This window comes from Musca vetustissima, unplaced genomic scaffold, assembly GCF_032173495.1.
Source record: "Musca vetustissima isolate MV318-11 ecotype Yass unplaced genomic scaffold, APGP_CSIRO_Mvet_v1 utg5400, whole genome shotgun sequence".
Lineage (NCBI taxonomy): Eukaryota > Metazoa > Arthropoda > Insecta > Diptera > Muscidae > Musca > Musca vetustissima.
The window spans coordinates 132,779-155,749 of record NW_026879863.1 but is presented as its reverse complement, the minus strand read 5'-3'; the positions used below and the strand labels follow the sequence as shown (position 1 = coordinate 155,749).

General features: G+C 34.2%; 1 protein-coding gene across 3 annotated transcripts in view; it reads right to left on the bottom strand.

Annotated features, from left to right (window-relative positions):
- The window catches only part of LOC133324993 (sodium/potassium-transporting ATPase subunit beta-1-interacting protein), a 135,369-nt gene extending 119,830 nt beyond the window's left edge, over positions 1-15,539 (bottom strand). For 2 of the 3 annotated variants that reach the window (XM_061533821.1, XM_061533820.1), the window contains exon 1: positions 15,444-15,533. In XM_061533821.1, the coding sequence (XP_061389805.1) occupies positions 15,444-15,497 (54 nt within the window). In that variant the 5' untranslated portion in view covers positions 15,498-15,533. Of the gene's footprint in view, positions 1-15,443 lie in introns of all 3 variants that reach the window. The other variant, XM_061533822.1, reaches the window with a different exon arrangement.
- Positions 15,540-22,971: the final 7,432 nt, after the last annotated feature.

Below are 22,971 nucleotides of genomic sequence, written 5' to 3'. Positions count from 1 at the left end.
GGTTTTCATTGGCCAGAACCCATTCTACATGCAAAATTTCGTGAAGATTGGTCCATAATTGTGGCCTGTATCGTGTTTACAAATTATAATGGACAGACGGACGGACGGACACGCATGTCTAGATCGACTCAGCTAGTCGAGATATGACGATCGGTATACTTAAAGGTGGGTCTTTCGCGGCGTTACAAACTTTTGGAGCTTCACAAAGCTATAATACCCTGACAACATAGTTGTGTAGGGTATAAATATTTTATTGATATTGCAAACATAATTGATATGTCTTAAGAGTTTTTACACCAGTTAAAGTAAAATAAGGACATTTGGCGCCCAACATGAAGCTCGAACACTAAAAACAGACTGAATTAGAAAACAGCCATTAGATTCTATTAAATAAATATATACATATATATATATATATACTCTATTGAAATAATGTATTTAGAGTAAGTAAGTTAACTGGCGCCCAACATGGATACACAAACAAAATTATATAAATTTCAAAAAAAAAAATGCGGCCAGCGTGAATATATGAAGAAAATGCTCTAAAAAATATTTAATTCTCATTTGGAACATAATTGTAATTTGGCGCCCAACATGAGGCTCGAAGTCAAAAAAAACAGACTGAATTGTAAATCAACAATTAGATTATATTAACAATAAATATATGTACAAATTATTTCATTGCAACAATGTATTAAGTGTAGTAAGTTAATTGGCGCCCAACGTGGGTCAACAACAAAATATTTTAAAAAATGATTTATATCAAAATGGCAAATAAATCTGATATGGCCTATTACATATGCTTCCTCCAACTAAAGTGTAATAATGTAGTTGGCGCCCAATATGGGGGATTCACCGAATTTTATTAAATAGACTACATATTAGGTTCGGGAAAAAGAAATCCATTATTTTTAGATGAACTATAGCACTTTATTAAACATGGTTCGGAATGTCCGATTTGGGCCACATATGCACCGTTTTGTTTTATGATTTGTTGCCATTTTAAGGTAACTTTATAATGCCTCTCTCATACATGTCCTACGTTGGGCCATATAGAAGCACCTCATAATAAATAATCCCCTTCCAGTCCCACCAAATGCATAGCAGCATAGGGTTATCGCAAGCAATCTATTTCTCATCTCCAGTCACCATCCGTTTAAGAAATGGATCTATCTCATTCCGTTTGGTCAAGGCTTAGCAGATGGAAATTCGATCCATCTATTTTTTTCTGTTACTTGGTGAGACACCCAAACATCGAGCTTCTTCTTAAATCCAGCTTTGCGTGAATGGTTTAAAACCATTTTATGGTCGATTATTAGCTCCTAGGCGATGTTACGACTTCAAACATACCGGTCAACTTCGATAATTTCTCCAATTTTATCGACTTTTATTTTCGATTTCTGGATTTCTTTTTCCCAATCTAGTCTAGTAATCTAGTTTAGTAATTTAACTGGTACCCAACGTGGGTCTACAAAAAATTATTTTTAAAAATATTTCTTATCAAAATGGCGCCCAATGTGGGGTTCAACGATTTTAATTAAATAAATTATATATTTATATTCATTTCTGGAGTGCGTTTAGGCCACACTTCAATAACTCAATTTCCATAGCGACAAAAATAGATTAGAAAAGGATGACCGAGGAGAGGGGGGTTATCAGATTGGGCGGGCAATAAAGAAGATTTTGACAAGTTTTTTCCACACGGCAAAGAAATTAACATTGCAACGCCCTACACGTAATACATGACATGGAGAGATTTCAAATATCAGGTGATTTCTTTCTTGGTCTGTATTTAGCTTAGTGTGTTAATTGGCGCCCGATGTGGATCTACGAAGATAATTTTATGAAAAAATATTCTTTCTATACATGATGAATATTGAGTGTTTACTAAAAAATGAAGTAATAAAGTAAACATAATATAATTGGCGTCCAAAGTGGGGTCCCAGAATGTCATGTCATAAAATATACACAATATCATCGATTTCACAAAAACGCTTAGTCCACACTTCAAACACTCAATTTCCATAGAGTCAAATTTTGATTAGAAGAGGCTGTACGCTTGGGAGGAGAGTTATCTGATAGACATCAGGGCCGAGAAATCCCCAGTTGGGACACTAAAGGAAGTTTTTTACATGATTTCTGCCTCACAGTAAAAAAATGCAATCATTTAAGCTGGATAGGCGTAATAAATGTCATGGAGAGCTTTCAAGTTTCCTTCCATGGTTAAGTATGCCAACTGGCGCCCAATGTGGGTCTACAAAAAAACCCAAAAATATAATATCTAAATGGCGAACATTTCTAATATACCCTAAAAGAGTTCACTCCAAACTAAAGTAAAATAATGTAATTGGCGCCCAACGTGGGGTTCAACGAATTTCATTACATAAAATATACTCAAAGACTTTAAAACCTCAGTTTCCGGATTTTTTCCCCCCACAGCAGAGTCGGAGTGATAACTTGTATGGGAATTCTAAAAATAAAAAGGCACGAAAGGGGGAAACGCAGATAATTTTGCTGCACTAATCCAGGCCAGAACATAAGTTCGGAAAAGTGAAGTGATCCGAAAGGGAGCCTTACCAAAATTGAACTAGTTCAAATAATCTATTCTGCAAAAAGAACGATCGGCACTAGTTCCGAATTGAGAAGGAGTGGATCTGTTCTTGGAGTGTTTAAGAGAAAAATTCTCCACAATATTCCAAGTTTTTTTTTGTCCCACAGCAGAGTCGGTAGCGATAACTTATGTGGGAGTTCTAAAAATAAAAAGGCACGAAAGGGGGAAACGCAGATAATTTTGCTGCACTAATCCAGGCCAGAACATAAGTTCGGAAAAGTGAAGTGATCCGAAAGGGAGCCTTACTAGAATTGAACTAGTTCAAATAATCTATTCTGCCAAAAGAATGATTGGTACTAGTACCGAATTGAAAAGGAGTGGATCTGTTCTTGGAGTGTTTAAGAGAAAAATTCTCCGAAATATCTGTAGGCCGATCTGCGTGGAAGGTGAATATCGCCATCGAATGAACCATGAACTGTACCATTTATTCCCAGACATCGACATAGTCAGACGTATCGAGCTGCAGCGACTACGTTGTCTATATCATTTTGTGAGAATGGTTGAGGATGTCCCAGCTCAAAAGGCATATAAAAGCGAGCCAGCTGATGGTTCACGCAGAAGGGGAAGGCCACGAATGCGATAGCAAGATGAAGTGAAAGGCAACATATACGATGTAAGTAAGTCAACTATGCTGCAGAAAAGGCTACCTAAGCCACAAGTATATTTAGCACATTCATGTTTAAGGATCTGAAATTTGGGTTCGAAAAATGTTCCTTAAAAGAGCACAAAATACTAGAAAGTACGGAGAACTGCGGCGTAGAAATTTGCATCTTCATACCGAACAGTCTCAGAATCAGGGGAGCATTTCTACTGTGAGAGCCTCAGTTTGCAGTAATTTTTATTTTAAGGGACCCCCCCCCCCCATTCTCGGGGTCAAAATTGTTTTTGAGTTAATTTGAATCTACACTAATTCCAGAATGTCCCTACAAAATTTCAAGTGAAAATCTCAAGAACTCTTGGAAATATAGCCGATTTATTGTGTCAGCATCAAGTGACGGCTAAAGGGCTTTTCAAACTTTAAACGCGTTTTTCTCTTTTGTGAATGGCGGGCACGATAACTCAAAAACTAATAACCCAATCGATTCCAAATTTTTACACGTTTCTCTGTGAGTGTATAGCTATCGTATGAACTAGGATAAAGCCAATCGGTGAAGATCTTCCTTATTTTTTAACTTGTTTTCTGGTCAAAAATCGACGATTTTCAAAAATATTTTTTCAAAGGTCCGTCATTTTGTTAAATTTAGAGCGAGAGCTAGTCATGTACTCTTTCTAACACCGTTGGAATTTTCGGATTCTGATGTTCCAGTGAGGAGTTATCATGCCCGCCATCAAAAATAAGGACTTCTCTATAATTACAAAAAACAACAACAAACATTTTTTGTAAATTATTATTCTCCCTTTTTAAATCTTCAAATATATATGTGCAAAGTTACAAACCTCAACAAGCATTGGTATTGATTTACCAGCCCATTGAAAATCTTGAAAATTGGGGGTTGAGAATTGGGGGTTCCCAAAAAAAATTAGGGATTTTTTCTGAAGAAAAAAAGTTTAGTGAGGATGCAGCGAATTCCTTTTTATAGCTCAAGACCCAAGGCTCTCAGTTCGCTGAGAAATTTTTGTGATAGAAAAATCTGATGATTTACCCATAAAAACAAATCACGTCACCTTGTTCTATAAAAAAATCGAGACCCCGAAAACGTTGATTTTTTTGATTAGATATAAGTTGCAACCTTGCCAACAGGCTTTCTGACCTCTGAAAATTTGTGTTTGATACATGGGAATATTTATCGCCGCCCAATAGACCACCTGATAATCCAAATTATATATACAAAGACTTCCCGAAGTGCTTGCTAAGTTAGATTGCCTGGCAAGAGTTATTGTCAAATAGTTTCCTAGTCATAAGGGACTTAGTCATAGTTTTCCATTCGAATTAACTGGGAACTGAGGGTCTAGATTTCGGATTTATTGTCTCCGGACAGTGGTTTATTTTGAAAAAAATGTAATTAAAAAAATCCCGACTTATCAGTGAAATGTTTTTTTTTTTCTGGAGAAAATGTGGACATTTTCCGCACATTTGTATGTAACGAAGGGTCACATATCTGCACTTAGTCCTTATAAGTTCTACGGGACCTCTTTGTGTACATCAATTGACACTATATATATTTCTGCTAACTGAAGACCTGTAAACTGAAGGTCATCTTTTTATGGAGAAATAAAATAAAAAAATCGTTATTTATCTTTATAGTAACTATAAAACAGCTCGTCTACCCCTTCCCTTTACTACATCGCCAGAGTATAATTAAAAACCCATTAAGTATATTTTTTCTTTTACATAGTTAAACTTGTATCTTTTGCAGATAATAATTACAAATAAATACTAAATTCCTCTAACGTTTGTCGACAGAAATCCCAAAATAACCCAAGCCCTGTTAATGACATTACAATTGACATGATTACTTATTTCTTTATTTATTCATTCATCCTCGGTAAAGAAACAACAACAACAACCACAACAATCGGGTCATAAGTCAATGTCACTAAGCCATGATTATGAACTCTTGAGCCAGCCACACAACAAAGACGACCAGCAACGTTATCCCCTTTAAAACGAATTTGCCCTTCTATTTTTGGCAAGAACCAAAAGCAAACAGATGTGGATGGATGATGGAAATCCGTTTTATGGTTACACACCAACCCACCAATCCATTCATGCCATCAGCCATTTGACAGATTAAATTCTTAGATGACTTTACAGAAAACATGAAACTGTTCTCTCTTTGTTCTCTGATTTTTTGATGGCACAATTTGTTTGCTTTGTTGTTGTTGTTAATTCTTGGGAAAATGATGACTAACTTGCTTGTCTTTTTAATCTCTTTAAAAGGGGATTTAAAGAGAATTTTTTTGGAGAGAATTTTTTTTCATTAAAGGATTGAGAAAGGATGAATTTATTTTGTAATTTTTGGGAAATTTTATAAAAATTAACATGCCCTTATCAGTCAATAGGTCTGTGAAGTTTTCCAAGGAAGGTGATTGCCTCCATGTAACAGAGGACTATGATTTTTTTTCTACAGATTTTGTTTACATTAAATCGTACATAAAGACATGGGTCTTAAGGCTTATAAATATTTGTTAGCATCATCAAAAATGCGACTTTGCTGATTTTATTCTCGAAAATCATGAAAATGATCCGGAATTCCAACTGAAAATATAATTTTGACAGATGAGACCCATTTCCACCTCGATGGCTACTTCAAAAATCAAAATTGTCGCATCGGGGAAAATCTGTGGCAAAAGTAGAAAATCCTCTACATCTTCAATGTGTGAATGTTTGGTGCAGGACAGATAAGGTATACATACATACCATCGTTAAATCAAGAATTCACAGGAATTCACGTTGCGATTTGTTTGCGGAAAATGTCATGAAATATATGTGGTCCTGTAAGCGCACTCGTCACAGCCATTCGACTGATACTTTTCTTCATTATTAACGGCATACCTTCCTCTTTAATCATTCGTTTATTAGAAAACAAAAACGATTGGCGCCCAACGTGTGGCCATGAAAAATCTAACACTAACTTAGTGTGGAATATGTGGAAAGCAAAATTGTCGCATCTGAAGCTAGGAATAGCTAAAAAGCCTCCCCAACCTCAACCTGTGACCGTTTGTCGCGTTAAAGGTAAGGTCTACAGTCATTCAGCCAGCAGCTTCGCGCCTTTTCAAGAATTCGTGAGACTATCAAGATCATAGCGATTGGCGCCCAAGGTGTGGCCATGAAAAATCTAACACTAACTTACTGTGGAATATGTGGAAAGCAAAAAATCAGCATGGCCTAATTTGAAACCATCATTCCATTTTGCTCTATTCAAAAAAAAAAAAAAATTCAGTCCTTTATAGGAAACTGAAATGTTTGTAATATTTACGACTGGTGCCCATATTTTGGTCCGATTTTATCTAAATAGTAGACCAAACACCCAATATTTGTCCGATTGAAACAAAGCATACTGAATTAGGTCCGAATCGAAGTTTTGTGGAAATCGGTTCAGATTTTAATATAGCTCCCATATATAATTTCGTCCGAAATTGAAAATATATCTTATCCTTTTAAGGAAATTCATACTTTTCTTTTATTTTCACAAATGGCGCCCAACTGATAAGTTTTGTTTTTTTAAATTTCTCTATATCTCTCTCGTTTATTGCATTTATAATTATGAAAAAAAATTGAATTATTAAAAAAAAGAAAACTTGAAAGATTATTAAGTGAAATAAAGGTGACATTTCTTCAACTTTCCAAGTGAGCTTGGATCACTTGTGCACACACACACAAGTGTGACGAATTTCTTTTCATTATTAATTTTGTTTTGCCAGTTCGAACTAACTTGTTTTGCTATTCACAGTTTATAGCACTTAACTCAGCACTTTGTCAACCAGAAAAGAGTTGGTTGGTTGGCCCCCTTGGCTGTGCTGAATATCCTCGGTGTTTTCTGTTTTTGTGGATGGAGAAACTAATATTTCTTTGATTTTTTTCTTCCATTCATTTTCAATAACATTAACAAAGTTTTGCTCTGGCTGGCCCTTCACTGTACTCTTGTAGTTGCCTTAGCCTTAGAGTCATGGCTGTCATGGCATAGTCTCTTCTAATGAGTGCTGATGAAGCTGTTGGCTATGATGATGATGCTGATGACGATGGCCTAAATCACTGAGTATCACTGCACCACTGCAGTGGAAAAAAATCATTGCATCGCAGTCTGTGTCTTTGTCTACCGCATTTGGCTGCAAGCATTGCTTGCCTCTTCGATTGGCCATTAGCTTTGTTGAAAATCTATTTAAGAGTGACTGTCTGCCGCCAGTCTAACCCCTTACCATTTAAGCAAAACGAATCGGCAATACACACAGCCATAGATCAATCTGCAAGATATTGGAATTGTAACGATGTACACTCACTCATCCGCCAGCCGAATTCCTGGCATTTATGCCGTGCGCCATCATCAGCCACGGCAGACTGCATTTAGCAAATTTGTTACAACAACTCGGTGGAATCGGTAAACACTTGTATCGGGACCGGGACGTTGTTAGCAAAAAGGAGTGACATTTTCACCAAACTGTCAGGGAGTGGTGGTGACAACAAAGGCAGCACCCAAACGGGTATTGCAGCAGCAGTAACCAACCCATTTACATTGTCTTGAATCGGGTGCTGCTGTTGATTCTTGAGATCAGTATCTTTTGCCACAAAGAGAGAGAGGAGAGGCATTAAAGCCGTCTCATTGTTGTTATTAGTGTTAGTCATGAACAACCATTGGCTATGCAGAACTATATAAAATACAAAAACATAATGGACTAATGGTTCCGCGTCCAATTGTCGTCGACAGACAAGTATGTGTCTGTGACAATTACTAGAGGGTTTATTGCAGTTTCTTGTTTTTAGTTTTTTTTCTTCTTCTTCAATGTTTGTGGCAGTTCTTGTTTAACGTTTGTTTTGGTTTGGTTTTTTTTTTAATAGCCCAGTAAAAGTAGTCAACCCGCAAATGACTAAGTCATGCAAGTCAATAAATAAAATGAAATGAAAACGAAGTGAACAGCAAAAAAATAGATATGGCTGTGGCCAATGATGATGGCGATGATTAAACTTGACCATAAGCAAGGAAATATGCGCGGCGAAATGTGTAAGAATGAAAAGAAATTTCATTATTTATTCGATGTAATGATCTCAGGGTAGACATATTTGTCATTGAAATGAAAGCTGGAAATAATAACAAGGGTTCCATATAAAACGTGTCTTAAAAGCACTTCCTTTCAAACCAATCTCCAACCACTAAAAAATTAAAAAAAAATAAAATTTTTCTATCTGAATAAAAATATATAAATGGCGCCCAACGTGGGGCCCAATCTGGATACTTAAAGAAGTACTGGTATGCCTAAAAAGCACTTCCTTTCAAACCAATCTCCAACCTCCAAAAAATTTAAAAAAATACAATTTTTCTCTCTGAATAAAAATATATAAATGGCGTCCAACGTGGGGCCCGAATCTAGATACTTAAAGCAGTACTGTTTTGCCCAAAAAGCACTTCCTTTCAAACCAATTTCAAACCTCCTTTGCAATAAATGAAGAAAAATACAATTTTTCTATATAAATAAGAAAATATACAAATGGCGCCCGACGTGGGGCACAAATCTAGATACTTAAAGAAGTAGTGATATGCCTGAAAACACTTTCTTTCAAACCAATTTCCAACCTCCTTTGCAATAAATTAAGAAAAATACAATTTTTCTATATGCGTGGGGCACAAAATCTAAATACTTAAAGAAGTACTGATATGCCTTAAAAGCACGTCCTTTCAAACCAATTTCCAACTTCCTTTGCAATAAATTTTAAAAAGTTCCAATTTACTATATGAATAAAAATATATAAATGGCGCCCAACGTGGGGCACAAATCTAGATACTTAAAGAAGTAGTGATATGCCCAAAAAGCACTTCCTTTCAAACTAACTTCCAATTTCCTTTGCAATAAATGAAAAAAATGAAAATTTTCTATATAAATAAGAAAATATATAAATGGCGCCCAACATGGGGCGCAAATCAAGATACTTAAAGAAGAACCCAAAGAAGAGCCCAAAATGGGACACATTGGAAATCCGATTTTTAATAATTTTTCTCTACATAATGGAATATAAGTAATTACTATGAAATCATTATTAATTTCTGGCTAAAAATGGCGACCAACGTGGCACGCAGATAAAACACGAATTTATAATAAATTTCCAAATATATATTGCTCAAATGATAATGTAAATCTAAATTAAATACAAAAAATACGCTAAATGGCGCCCAACGCGGCGCCATTTAACAAATATCATAAAATACAATCAGATGCTATAGAAACATCATGATATGATTTAAATCAAATACCATAATCGGCACGCAACCCAAAGTTTACTAAAATTAATTTTTCAACAAAATTGGCGCCCAACGTGAAACATTTCAGAACACCAAATTTTCCTTAGGTACAATTATTGTGCATAATACCTAACCGAATACAATTCGTTCTCTAAGTTTTCTCAATCTAGTCGAAAATCTATAATGGTCATAAAAATTCAGAGCTCCGAACATAAAAAAGAAATGGCGCCCAACATGCCATAGAATACACCAAACACTGGACCCAAAGGATTGAAGGTAATTTGAAGTTCGTAGCCATATTTTCCAGCAGAAGTGGCTAGAAATTGGTAATTCCGATTGCCAGATTTTAAGACCACAGAGGCTCCACTTTTATCTATCTGAGAACCTTGGGTTCTCAACTTTTTATAGAAAAAAATCTGAAACCGTTATATTTTTTTCTATAGAAAAAATTCTGAGACCCTTGGTGCCTGAACTTTTATATTATATTCTGTGACCCTTGATGTCTCAACTTTTTTCTATAGAAAAAAATCTGAGAGTCTTGTTGTGTCAACTTTTTTCAAAAAAAAATCGGAGACCCTTGGTGTCTCAACTTTTTTCTATAGAAAAAAATGATAAGACCTCTGCACCTCGACTTTTTTGTTCTGTATAAAAAATTCTCTCCCTCTGAATCCCATATTTATTTTATTTAAACATATGTGTGTGCGTGTGTAATTTGTTACGGAAGAACGAAAACAGAATTTCAAAATAGTGTCTCCATTTCGCTTCGGCATCACTGCAGTTGTTGTTGTTTTTGTTATAGTTTATTTAGTGTTAAATCTACGTGACTGACTCACTGATTTATTGGAATTCAATATTGTTGATGACTTTTCCCCTGTTTGTTTTTGTTCGGGCTAATCATACGGGTCTTATGTGTCAATCCTCCAATGCCATGCAATGGAAAACTGCAACAATATTCTCGCCGCTAAGCTTTTGGGCTAAGTTGGAATTACGTATGTTTCATCAGCTGTCGGCGTGTTTATTCGACCCCTTTTTCCAATGGAAAAATCGAGGAAAATAGGTAAGATTGTATTTCGATTTGAAATTCCAATTCTAATCCAGTAAAATCCATGGAAATAATGACAGAACTTGGAACGAAAAAAACCAATCGATTGGTAGTCCAATGTTCGGCATATGTCGAATAAATTCGGATTATTATTCCATGGAGTTTTTCGCTTTTTGCCCAGAACTGATTAAGGTAACAATCTATGGACAATCTATAATTAGTTACCCCCTGAAATGTTCACCTACACTGTCATGCTATAATTTTAGTTAGGCGTATTTTGTGCGCCTGAGTTTTCACACATTAACACCAACACGAATTGACGAATTTTTTAACACCTCAGTGCTAAATGGGTGAAGGTGCGGTCACAGTTGATTTACGGCCATTGGCCATACACAATTGTTGTGTGTTCGGTATAAATTGCGTAGCATTTGTTGGGGGTTTAATAAAATCCGATTTGAATGATCTTGGCACGTTTTTTCTATTAGCGTCGGATTATATCTTCGAAGTAACAAAAATCAGAATTGTTCTATGAAAATAGTTTACACGCAGAGATCTCTATTTTTTTACAAGAAAAGGTTGAGACCCAGTGGTCTTAAATTTGTTATAGAAAAAAGTAAAGACCCAGAAAAAAGTTGATACCCAAGGGTCTCAGAATTTGTTCTATAGAAAAAAGTTGAGACACCAAGGTTCTCAGAATTTTTTCTATAGAAAAAAGTTGAGACACCAAGGGTCTCAGATTTTTTTTTTGTTTTGAAAAAAGTTGGGACAACAAGGGTCCCAGAATTTTTTCTATAGAAAAAAGTTGAGTCCCCAAAGGGTCTCAGAATTTTTTCTATAAAAAAAGTTGTTTTCCAATGGTCTCAGATTTTTTTCTATAGAAAAAGAATTGATAGCAAAGGGACCCAGAATGTTTTTTTTGAAAAAAGTTGAGTCCCCAAGGGTCTCAGAATTTTTTCTATAGAAAAAAGTTGAGACACCAAGGGTCTCAGAATTTTTTCTATAGAAAAAAGTTGAGACAACAAGGGTCTCAGAATTTTTTCTATAGAAAAAAGTTGAGACACCAAGGGTCTCAGAATTTTTTCTATAGAAAAAAGTTGAGACACCAAGGGTCTCAGAATTTTTTCTATAGAAAAAAGTTGAGACACCAAGGGTCTCAGAATTTTTTCTATAGAAAAAAGTTGAGACACCAAGGGTATCAGAATTTTTTCTATAGAAAAAAGTTGAGACACCAAGGGTCTCAGAATTTTTTCTATAGAAAAAAGTTGAGACACCAAGGGTCTCAGAATTTTTTCTATAGAAAAAAGTTGAGACACCAAGGGTCTCAGAATTTTTTCTATAGAAAAATGTTGAGACACCAAGGGTCTCAGAATTTTTTCTATAGAAAAAAGTTGAGACACCAAGGGTCTCAGAATTTTTTTGAGACACCAAAGGGTCTCAGAATTTTTTTATAGAAAAAAGTTGAAGCACCAAGGGTCTCAGAATTTTTCCTATAGAAAAAAAGTTGATACCCAAGGGTCTCCGATTTTTTTCTATAGAAAAAAGTTGAGACACCAAGGGTCTCAGAATTTTTGCTAAAGAAAAAATTGATACCAAAAAGTTGATACCCAAGGGTCTCGGAATTTTTTCTACAGAAAAAAGTTGATACCCAAGGGTCTCGGTATTTTTTCTATAGAAAAAAGTTGATGGTCTGAGAATTTTTTCTACAGAAAAAAGTTGATACCCAAGGTTCTCAGAATTTTTTCTATAGAAAAAAAAGTTGAGTCCCCAAGGTCTCGGAATCTTTTCTATAGAAAAAAGTCGATACCCCAAGGGTCTCAAAATTTTTTCTATAGAAAAAAGTTAAGCCCCCAAGGGTCTCAGAATTTTTTTCTATAGAAAAAAGTTGAGACACCAAGGGTCTCAGAATTTTTTCTATAGAAAAAAGTTGATGCCCAAGGGTCTTAGAAGTTTTCTATCTATTTGAAGCATGAACAACATCCTGAAAGCCAATGTGTCTGTATTCCAACATTTTTTTTTGTTTCGTGCTCCATTAAAAGCCTTTTTATCTGTTTCTCGTATTACTTAACTTCTGCTTTGTATGTCTTCATGTATCAATGTTTTTTTGTTTTTTTTTTCTGCATATCTTCTACTTTTTTGTTGTGTTTTGCCTGTGACCTACTGCAGTCGGGGTTTTTTTTTCCGCTTTGGCTGAACTTTCATTTCGTTATTGTCCTTATTCCTCAATGGCTTTGCACAGTCAGTGCTGCTTCAGTGCTTCAATTCAATTGTCCGCATTCCATTTTAGGGTGTATTTCACTACCATATGGAGTGTTAAACGAGATTGGATATGGAGGAAGAAGCACCGAAAAAGTGAACAAAAAACAACTGGTTCCACTTAAGAGCAAAAAAGCAGGAGAAAGGAGATGAAGTACTGGGTACATGATGATAGTATGCAGACGAACAAACGAGCGAAAAAACGTTTGCATAAGCCTTGGGTGATGTGGCGAACTAGTTTAGAAAATTGGATTAAATTTAACAACATTTTTTGAAATAAATTTTAGATTTTTTTCCGATAAAATTTAAAATTTAATTGAAAAATTAATATTAAGAGTAAATTCGGATACATATCTGCCTTTGCTATAAAAGTGGAACTCCTCAGCCCTTTTTCATTGACCATTGGCTCACCAGAAATCGGATCTGCCTTTGAATGGCCTTAAAGGCCATTTTTATTAAAAAAAAATATATTCCCATTTGTCCTCCACTTTGGCTTTTCATATTAATTGACTGCATTTATTTCATATTTTTTCCCAATAATAATTGTTGTTGTTGTTTTCCATGGAAATAATAAATATTCCAATACATTATTGCATCATATATGTTTGTATGTATGTTGTATTCTCTCTTCTCTTTTAACAAAGAAAATCAAACAAAACACTCATTTCTATGCTGCAAAGTAGCCATCCAGCCATACAGGCAGACAAACAATTCGACAGACATACAGCCAGTAGAAGAACCTCCAGATAAAGCCCTTGCCTTTGTGTTCCAAACACCACATTCATCGTCACATAGCCACAAGGTGTACGTGAGCCATCCATAAAAGGATTTTTTTTTTTCAAACAGAGGACAATCAAAAACATATTTTAATTATTTATATTTCAGGGTGTATGATGGCATCGTTTTTTTTTTTTTTTAATACGGAATATGTTTGTTAATTAATCAATTAATTTATGTCATACAACAAAAGACCAAAAACCAGACATACATCCAGAAAATCGTTACTTTTTTGGAGGAAATGATAATGAATGCAAAACTCATTCTTCCTCACTCATTTCTATAGAAAAAATTAAAACCCTTAGAATTTTTTCCTATTGAAAAAAACTCGATACCCAAGGGTCACGGAATTTTTTCTATTGAAAAAACTCGATACCCAAGGGTCTCAGAATTTTTTCTATAGAAAAAAGTCGATACCCAAGGGTCTCGGGATTTTGTTATAGAAAAAAGTCGATACCCAAGGGTCTCGGAATTTTTTCTATAGAAAAAAGTCGATACCCAAGGTTCTCGGAATTTTTTCTATAGAAAAAAGTCGATACCCAAGGGTCTCGGAATTTTTTCTATAGAAAAAAGTCGATACCCAAGGGTCTCAGAATTTTTTTCTAGAGCAAAAATGAGCCTCTCATTATGGTATGACTCTTTCTTTCCAAGAAATTGTATTATTCAATTTTATAAACAAATAATATAAGTATTATACGTCATAGATAACGATTTAATATCTATGAATCATTCAACATTTTTTATAGGGTCTCGGAATTTTTTCTATAGAAAAAATGTCGATACCCAAGGGTCTCGGAATTTTTTCTATAGAAAAAATGTCGATACCCAAGGGTCTCGGAATTTTTTCTATAGAAAAAATGTCGATACCCAAGGGTCTCGGAATTTTTTTTATAAAAAAAATGTCGATACCAAGGGTCTCGGAATTATTTCTATAGAAAAAAATCGATACCCAAGGGTCTCGGAATTTTTTCTATAGAAAAAAATCGATACCAAAGGGTCTCGGAATTTTTTCTATAGAAAAAAATCGATACCAAAGGGTCTCGGAATTTTTTCTATAGAAAAAAATCGATACCCAAGGGTCTCGGAATTTTTTCTAAAGAAAAAAATCGATACCCAAGGGTCTCGGAATTTTTTCTAAAGAAAAAAATCGATACCCAAGGGTCTCGGAATTTTTTCTATAGAAAAAAATCGATACCCATGGGTCTCGGAATTTTTTCTATAGAAAAAAATCGATACCCAAGGGTCTCGGAATTTTTTCTATAGAAAAAAATCGATACCCAAGGGTCTCGGAATTTTTTCTATAGAAAAAAATCGATACCCAAGGGTCACGGAATTTTTTTCTATAAAAAAAGTCGATACCCAAAGGTGTCAAAATTTTTTTTTTATAAAAAAAGTCGATACCCAAAGGTGTCAAATTTTTTTTTATAAAAAAAAGTCGATACCCAAAGGTGTCAAATTTTTTTATAAAAGGGTTTCAAAATGTTTTTAAGGGTCTCAGATTTACTTCTATAAAAAAATTGATACCCAAGGGTCTCAGATTTTTTTCTATAGAAAAAAGTTGATACCCAAATGTCTCAGATTTATTTATATAGAAAAAATTTGATGCCCAGGGGTCTCACAATTTTTTCTATAGAAAAAAGTCGATACCCAAGGGTCTCAGAATTTTTTTCTAGAGCAAAAATGAGCCTCTCATTATGGTATGACTCTTTCTTTCCAAGAAATTGTATTATTCAATTTTATAAACAAATAATATAAGTATTATACGTCATAGATAACGATTTAATATCTATGAATCATTCAACATTTTTTATATTAAAAACAAAATCAATTCGCTAAATAAGTGGAAAAATAAAAGTGCAGCACTTACCATTTGAAGAAAGCATGTTGACAGTAAAAAGTGTCGTCTTGTACAAGATCCCATGACATAATTGTTTAAAACATACGAATGTCAAAATGAAAGTGGTTCCACGATGATTTTTTTAGCCAGCTAAAAAAATACTTAAAACTCTCTTTTTTCGTTTGGACTGGTCGATTTACACAATTTGTTGGTAAAATTATTCTCGATTTCACAATAACTTTAATTTAATATTTTCTTTTTTTTCTAAAAGACAAAGGATTTCCAACTTGCAAACAATGAACGAAAAAAAAACAAAACTTTCGTTCGTTTATTATTTGAATTGATGAACGACGAACGTAGCTGTTGTTGTTTTTTTTTATTATTTTCAATTCAAGGGTATTTCCGGTTTCGTTGAACTCCTTTTATTTCACTGACACAGCAGCAGTAGCAGCAACGGGTTATTTGCCAGTTGTTGTTTTTGTTGTGGTAAACTGATGACAACAAGAAACCAAGAGAGCAAGTGTGAGAGAGAGATAGGCAGGTTATGTTTAGTAATGAAGACCAGAGAGAGATAGAGAGCACACGGTATGGAGAAGAAGAAAACAAGTTTCTTGTTCTTGTGTTGCTGTTGTTCGGCCGGTTTGGTTTTGTTTTTTTGTAATAGCACAAAAACTGCAACTTCTTTTGTTGTGGTTGTTGTTAAATTTTTCTTCAAAATTTTATGCACACAATACAACACAAATTTGTTGACGAAGAAAATTCTGAAAAAATAAAAAGAGGAAATAATTACAAAAAATTAAATATTTAAATTAAGGTTTTAATTATTTTTATATTTTTAAGATTAAAACAAAAAAGATTTATAAATTAGAAAAAAATCTGAGACCCCGGGGTATCAACTTTTTTCTATAAAAAAAATCTGAGACCCCCTGATATCAACTTTTTTCTATAGAAAAAAATCTAAGAGACCCCTGGGTATCAACTTGTTTCTATAGAAAAAAAATCTGAGACCCTTGGGTATCAACTTTTTTCTATAGAAAAAATCTGAAACCCTTGGGTATCAACTTTTTCCTATAGAAAAAATCTGAAACCCTTGGGTATCAACTTTTTTCTATAGAAAAAAATCTGAGACCTCTGGGTATCAACTTTTTTCTATAGAAAAAAATCTGAGACCCCTGGGTATCAACTTTTTTCTATAGAAAAAAATCTGAGACCCCTGGGTATCAACTTTTTTTCTATAGAAAAAAAATCTGAGACCCCTGGGTATCAACTTCTTTCTATAGAAATAATTCGGAAACCCTTGGGAATAATTTTTTTCTATAGAAATAATTCAGGGACCCTTGGGTCTCAAGGTTTTTTCTGAAACCCTGGGGTCTCAATGTTTTTTCTATAGAAAATATTCCAAGACCATTGGGTATTATGTTGTTTTTCTATACAAAAAAAATTTTAGACTCTTGGGTTTCAACTTCTTTCTATAGAAAAAATTCTGAGACCCTTGGGTTTGAACATTTTTTCTATAGAGACCCTTCTGAGACCATTGGGTTTCAACTTTTTTCTATAAAAAAATGCAAAGACCCCTGGGTATCAATTTTTTTCTATAGAAAAAAATTCAGAGGCACGTGATTATCAATTTTTTTTATACAAAAAAAAATCTGAGATCATTGGATACCAAATTTTTCTGTGGGAAAAATCTAAGGCCTTGGGGTCTGAATTTTTTTCACTTTGGGAAAAAAATCTGTGACTTCTTTCTATAGAAAAATTCCGAGGCCTTTGAGGTCTCAACGTTTTTTTAATGTTCAAATGGGTATCAACTTTTTTCTATAGAAAAAAATCTGAGACCCTTGGGTATCAACTTTTTTCTATAGAAAAAATCTGAAACCCTTGGGTATCAACTTTTTTCTATAGAAAAAAATCTGAGACCCTTGGATATCAACTTTTTTCTATAGAAAAAAATCTGAGTCCAATGGGTATCAACTGTTTTCTATAGAAAAAAATCTGAGACCCTTGGGTATCAACTTTTTTGGGTATCAACTTTTTTGGGTATCAACTTTTTTGGGTATCAACTTTTTACTATAGAAAAAAATGTGGGACCCTTGAATATCAACTTTTTTTCTATAGAAAAAAAATCTGAGACCCCTGGGTATCAACTTCTTTCTATAGAAATAATTCGGAAACCCTTGGGAAAATTTTTTTTCTATAGAAATAATTCAGGGACCCTTGGGTCTCAAGGTTTTTTCTGAAACCCTTGGATCTCAATGTTTTTTCTATAGAAAATATTCCAAGACCATTGGGTATTATGTTGTTTTTCTATAGAAAAAAAATCTGAGACTCTTGGGTTTCAACTTCTTTCTATAGAAAAAATTCTGAGACCCTTGGGTTTGAACTTTTTTTCTATAGAGACCCTTGGGTTTCAACTTTTTTCTATAAAAATGCAAAGACCCCTGGGTATCAATTTTTTTCTATAGAAAAAAATTCAGAGGCACGTGATTATCAATTTTTTTATACAAAAAAAAAATTGAGATCATTGGATACCAAATTTTTCTGTGGGAAAAATCTAAGGCCTTGGGGTCTCAATTTTTTTCTCTTTGGGAAAAAAATCTGTGACTTCTTTCTATAGAAAAATTCCGAGGCCTTTGAGGTCTCAACGTTTTTTTTAATGTTCAAAATAAAAATCCAATTTATCCCCTCAAAACAAATTTCTTCCTTTGTCAAACCTTCCACCCAAACCATCCATGTACACAAATATTTACTCTCCCTATTCTTGTTGTTGTTGTTATTGTCTGTCGAATTTTACAGGTAAACCGAAAAGAAAACCTATATCATATGACTCAAATACTCTTTTTGTTGTTTCATTCTCAAATTTTCATTTTGTTGTTGTGACTTCTTAAGAAACCAAACTACAACAATAACAACTACAGACAAACTTGTTGTTTTGTTTGATCGTCGTCGTCTCGTTTTTAGTTTTTGAAACGGCATTGTTTTGGTTTATTTTTATTTTCGGCTTTATTTTTCAATTACTCATAATTGTAACGGTCGTTCGGTAGTGAGTGCGTGTGTGAGAGCGAGAGGGAGAGAGAAAGAGCCGCACTCATTCTTGTTTGTGTGATTCAAGTGGTAGAGAGAGTGTTAAGTACTCACAGCGGCGATTAATGTTTATGCAAACAATGACAAGCTGTTCGTTTGATTTTTTTTGTTATTGGTTGAATCGATAACACAGTGGATCGTTTAAGATAAATAAAAATAAAATACAATAAAAATTTAAATTTATAGTACATCGAGGAGAAAAAACACACAAAACGACACCTGTTTATAGAAACATGACGAATAAGAACCATTTGTTAACAAATGTTGTCGGGACAGAAAAGCTAAAAAAAAATTAAAATGCAACCACAGAAACGAATTTGTAAGACTCGTAACCATATTAAAATAAACATCTTTAATCCGTGTAAAGAACACTTTCAAATTGTGATATTTTTTGTGTGATATTGTTCGCTATATGGGTGAAACCAAAACATCAATTTCTGCAAATGTACATAATTCCATAACTTAGAGTACCGGTTTTAATCAAAGTACTCTTTTAACTCGAGTTACATCTTCAGAAGACGATCGGATTCGAAGTATTAAAAAATTCCTACTTCTTTACTATAAGGGAATTTTTCATGTTATTCTTTCTCTCCCCTGATATAGAATCTTTCCTATTATTTTGGTCTCCCAAACCACCAAAAGATTAAAATTTGAAAAAGAGCTCGTTCATTGGCCTGCGTTCGAGTGACGAAATGTTTTAACCGCATTAAACCATGGAGGTGCGAAAATAAATGGGATGTTCTTCATACCCTATAGCGAAACATGGATGCCTAAACGTATATCACCATGCTAGAGACTATTGTGAAACCCTATGTTGCGTAGAACATGCCTTTAAAATGGGCTTTACAAAACTATAATGACACGAAAGAATAGCAACAGAGTTGGTTTTTAATAATGGTAGATCAGGGTGTAATTATGGAAGGTATTATCATTTGAGAACTTAATAATGGCAACACTTTTTAATTTGTAACCCATCTACAATTTCAAATTGTTTGAAAAATAAATTCCATAAAATTTTATGCATGTAAATTGGCACATTTTTTTTAATTAATATTTTCTAAAGCCTTTATGTATTTTATGATGTACAAATATTTTTAATGCATATAAATATGCAGGCTATGTACAGACAAACATGTATTTTATCGGGGCTTTTGCTCAATACAATTTTATATAGTAAATATCTTAATTTTTTATTTATCCTTTCGAAAATGGTGCGATATGTGACTATATCTGTTGTGGATCAAAATATATGGGCTTTATTACCCTACAAAAACAAGGAAATTCTTTGGCGTAGCCGGTGTTGGTATCTGTCCATAGGAGAAAGTTCAAAATCCTCGGCCGAAGGCCGATCACCCAACAGACTTACTCGGCCAACGTCTGTCACCTCAGCCCATTGTGTAAAAGCAATAGGGCTGCTACAACAACAGCAACAGCTATTCTATTTGTAGCCGATGTTAGTATCTTCTGTCCATAGGAGAAAGTCTTAAATCCCCGCCCGAGGCCGTCTACCCAAAAACTTATTATATTTATACCCTTCACCACACTGTGGTACAGGATATTATGTCTTTGTGCATATGTTTGTAACAGGCAAAAATCCGTCCGTCCGTCCGTCCATCTGTCCGTTTATGTATTTTTGTGAACAAAATGCAGGTCGCATTTTAGATTTAGATATAGCTCTCATACATAGTTTTGTCCGATTTTAGGTAAATGATGCACCGAACTCCCAATATTTGTCCGATTGGGACAAAATTTTGCACAGCGCACTGAATCAGGTCTATACTTATGTATACGAAGCTTTGTTGGAATCGGTTCAGATTTAGAAATAGCTCCCAAACTCCCAATTTTTGTCAAATTGGGACAAAATTAGGTCCAGACTGGTGTCTGCGAAGTTTTGTTAAAATCGGTTCAGATTTAGATATAGCTCTAATATATAGTTTCGTCCGAATCTATGCGAATGATTAGGACAAAATTCTACACAGAGTACTTAATTAGGTCCAGACTGATGTCTGCGAAGTTTTGTTAAAATCGGTTCAGATTTAGATATAGCTCCCATATATAGTTTCGTTCGATTTTTTGTGAATGATACGTCATTCCCAATATTTGTCCGTTTGAGCAAAATTTTGCATAGCGAATGCAGTAGAGGAAAAAATTATGTATGATAAGGTTTGTTGAAATCGGTTCAGATTTTGATATAGGTCTTATATATATACAGTATTTTTCGGTTAATTGAACCTACGGTTAATTGGATTCCACGCTTAATTGAACCACATGATGGGGCAAAAAATATTTCATAGGAAAATACATGTAAATTTTCTCGGATAATTAAACCCTGTTAATTGATTTTCCCGATTAATTGGTTCAAAATTCATGTCATCAAAAATAAATTTCCTTTTACTTTTCACCGGTTAATTGCTTAATAATAATTGAAAAATAATCTGCCATTTTTTGCATACATATTTGACATAATTTGTGAAAAAGACTTGGTGGGACCTCTATTAATTCAAAACATATGTTTATTGCTAAGGAAAAACTGCGAGAAAGCGTAATTTGTATTTGACATTGAAGTTCAAATTATACGTGACTACTGTAATTGAACAAACTATTCAATTAAGCGGGTTCGGATAATTGGTTTCTCGGTTAATTGAACTAAAATTTGTGCAAATTTTTATGTGCAATTAACCGAAAAATACTGTATATGTCTTCGACCGAATGGTATGTGTATGGTGTTTTTTCAATTGGTCCAAATATCTATCTAGACAGCACATACAATATCGCCCCATTCCATCTCAATGGTCCTTCAAAGATTCTATGTATGTTCTATCTAGATATTCCAGATATTAATATCTCTTGTATGTACCCATAGTGGTGAAGGGTATCATATAGTCAGTCCCGTCCGACTTTTGAACTTTCCTTACTGGTTTAAAGGAGATTCTGTCACGTGGCCGGTATTGGTATCTGTCCATAGGAAAAATTTTCAATCCCGTCCGAAGGCTGGCTACTCGTTAAAAATGTGTGATAAAAGGGTACTTTACACGTAAAAGTGACCTGGGGAAGTATACATCTGGGGAAGTATAAGTTATGTTCTTGTAATCAGGAAACAAAAGGCTACCTATGCATATTTTTTCACCGGCTAAGCGACAGAATTTTCTTGTTTTTGTAGGGTTCTAAGGCCCATATCTTTTGATCCACAACAGATACAGCCACATATCGCACCATTTTGGACAGGGCATTTGGTCTATCATTTGAGTCAGGATGGGGGTTTTTCAATTAAATCGGGGTCCAAAACCCAGTTTTATGACTATATCCCAAAAATGGTTTGAGAAAACCCCACTCAATGGAAAGGTATTTTTATAACCTTTAAAATGATACCCATTTTATATTACCCCCGATCCGTAGAACCGGATATACCCGGGTACCCGTACCCGAACTTCCGGGTCAAATAACCGGGCACGTCCCCCAAGAAAAAAAAGATATCTCCATAATTAGGATAAAAACACATACCTCCGGAAAAATTTCAGAAAAATCTGATCGTTTTTACTAAACTAGAGTTAAGCCGAAATATGTCATTGGGGTGCTATTGTGTTTTTGACTTCCAAATAGTGCCAAAAATTAGTACAATTGTACCAACTTTTGCATCACTGTGTTCAATATTTTATACGTTCAATTTTTCACATTTGTAACCACTGTACAAAATCTCTCCATTTAGTTACTGAATTGATATTTTGTTAAGACCTTATCAATTCAAAAAAAAAAGTTGGTATTTCATATGAATGTGCACGACGGGTTGGGTACACATGTCACATTGCAGTCAGCGACAATAACAACTTTATCTATAACGGAGAGGTAAGAACGCATTCACTGCAGCAACAACAAAAATAGCCAAATTTCATTTCTAATCAACCAACAAATTAAGACACGATTAAGCATTGACGATTTTTCCCAATTGTAGAAAATATATTTTCAATCAATTGTAATTCCATCTGAAAGAGAAACTCACAAACGGACTCTCTCTCGTTACTAACGGCCAAGAGTAATAACGATCAGACAAGAAACATCAAACAAGTACTCGTGTACGTCTGGTGGTTTTTTTGTAAACAAAAAGTAACAGAAGAAACACACACACACACAATACACAAACAACAAGTCCAAACCCTGAAGGAAATGTGGGGTGTTGTATCGCCTTTGTCTACTATTGTGGCGACATGTCTCCATATTTTCTACAACTTGTCTACATATCATGTAATAAGAAGAAGCATTTGTTATGTTAACAACCAACTGAGCATGGTTATGCTTCTTCTTTTTTTCTTTAATTATAAATATGTTGGCGGCAATAGACAGATATTTTGTTAAAAACGCGAGTTTAAAGTTATTAATGGTAATAATTAAATTAATTAATTAATTGGTGAAAAATTTTTTGAGCAAAAGAAATTATAAAAAATTTACAAGTGACATATGTGACCTTTAGTCTATATATACA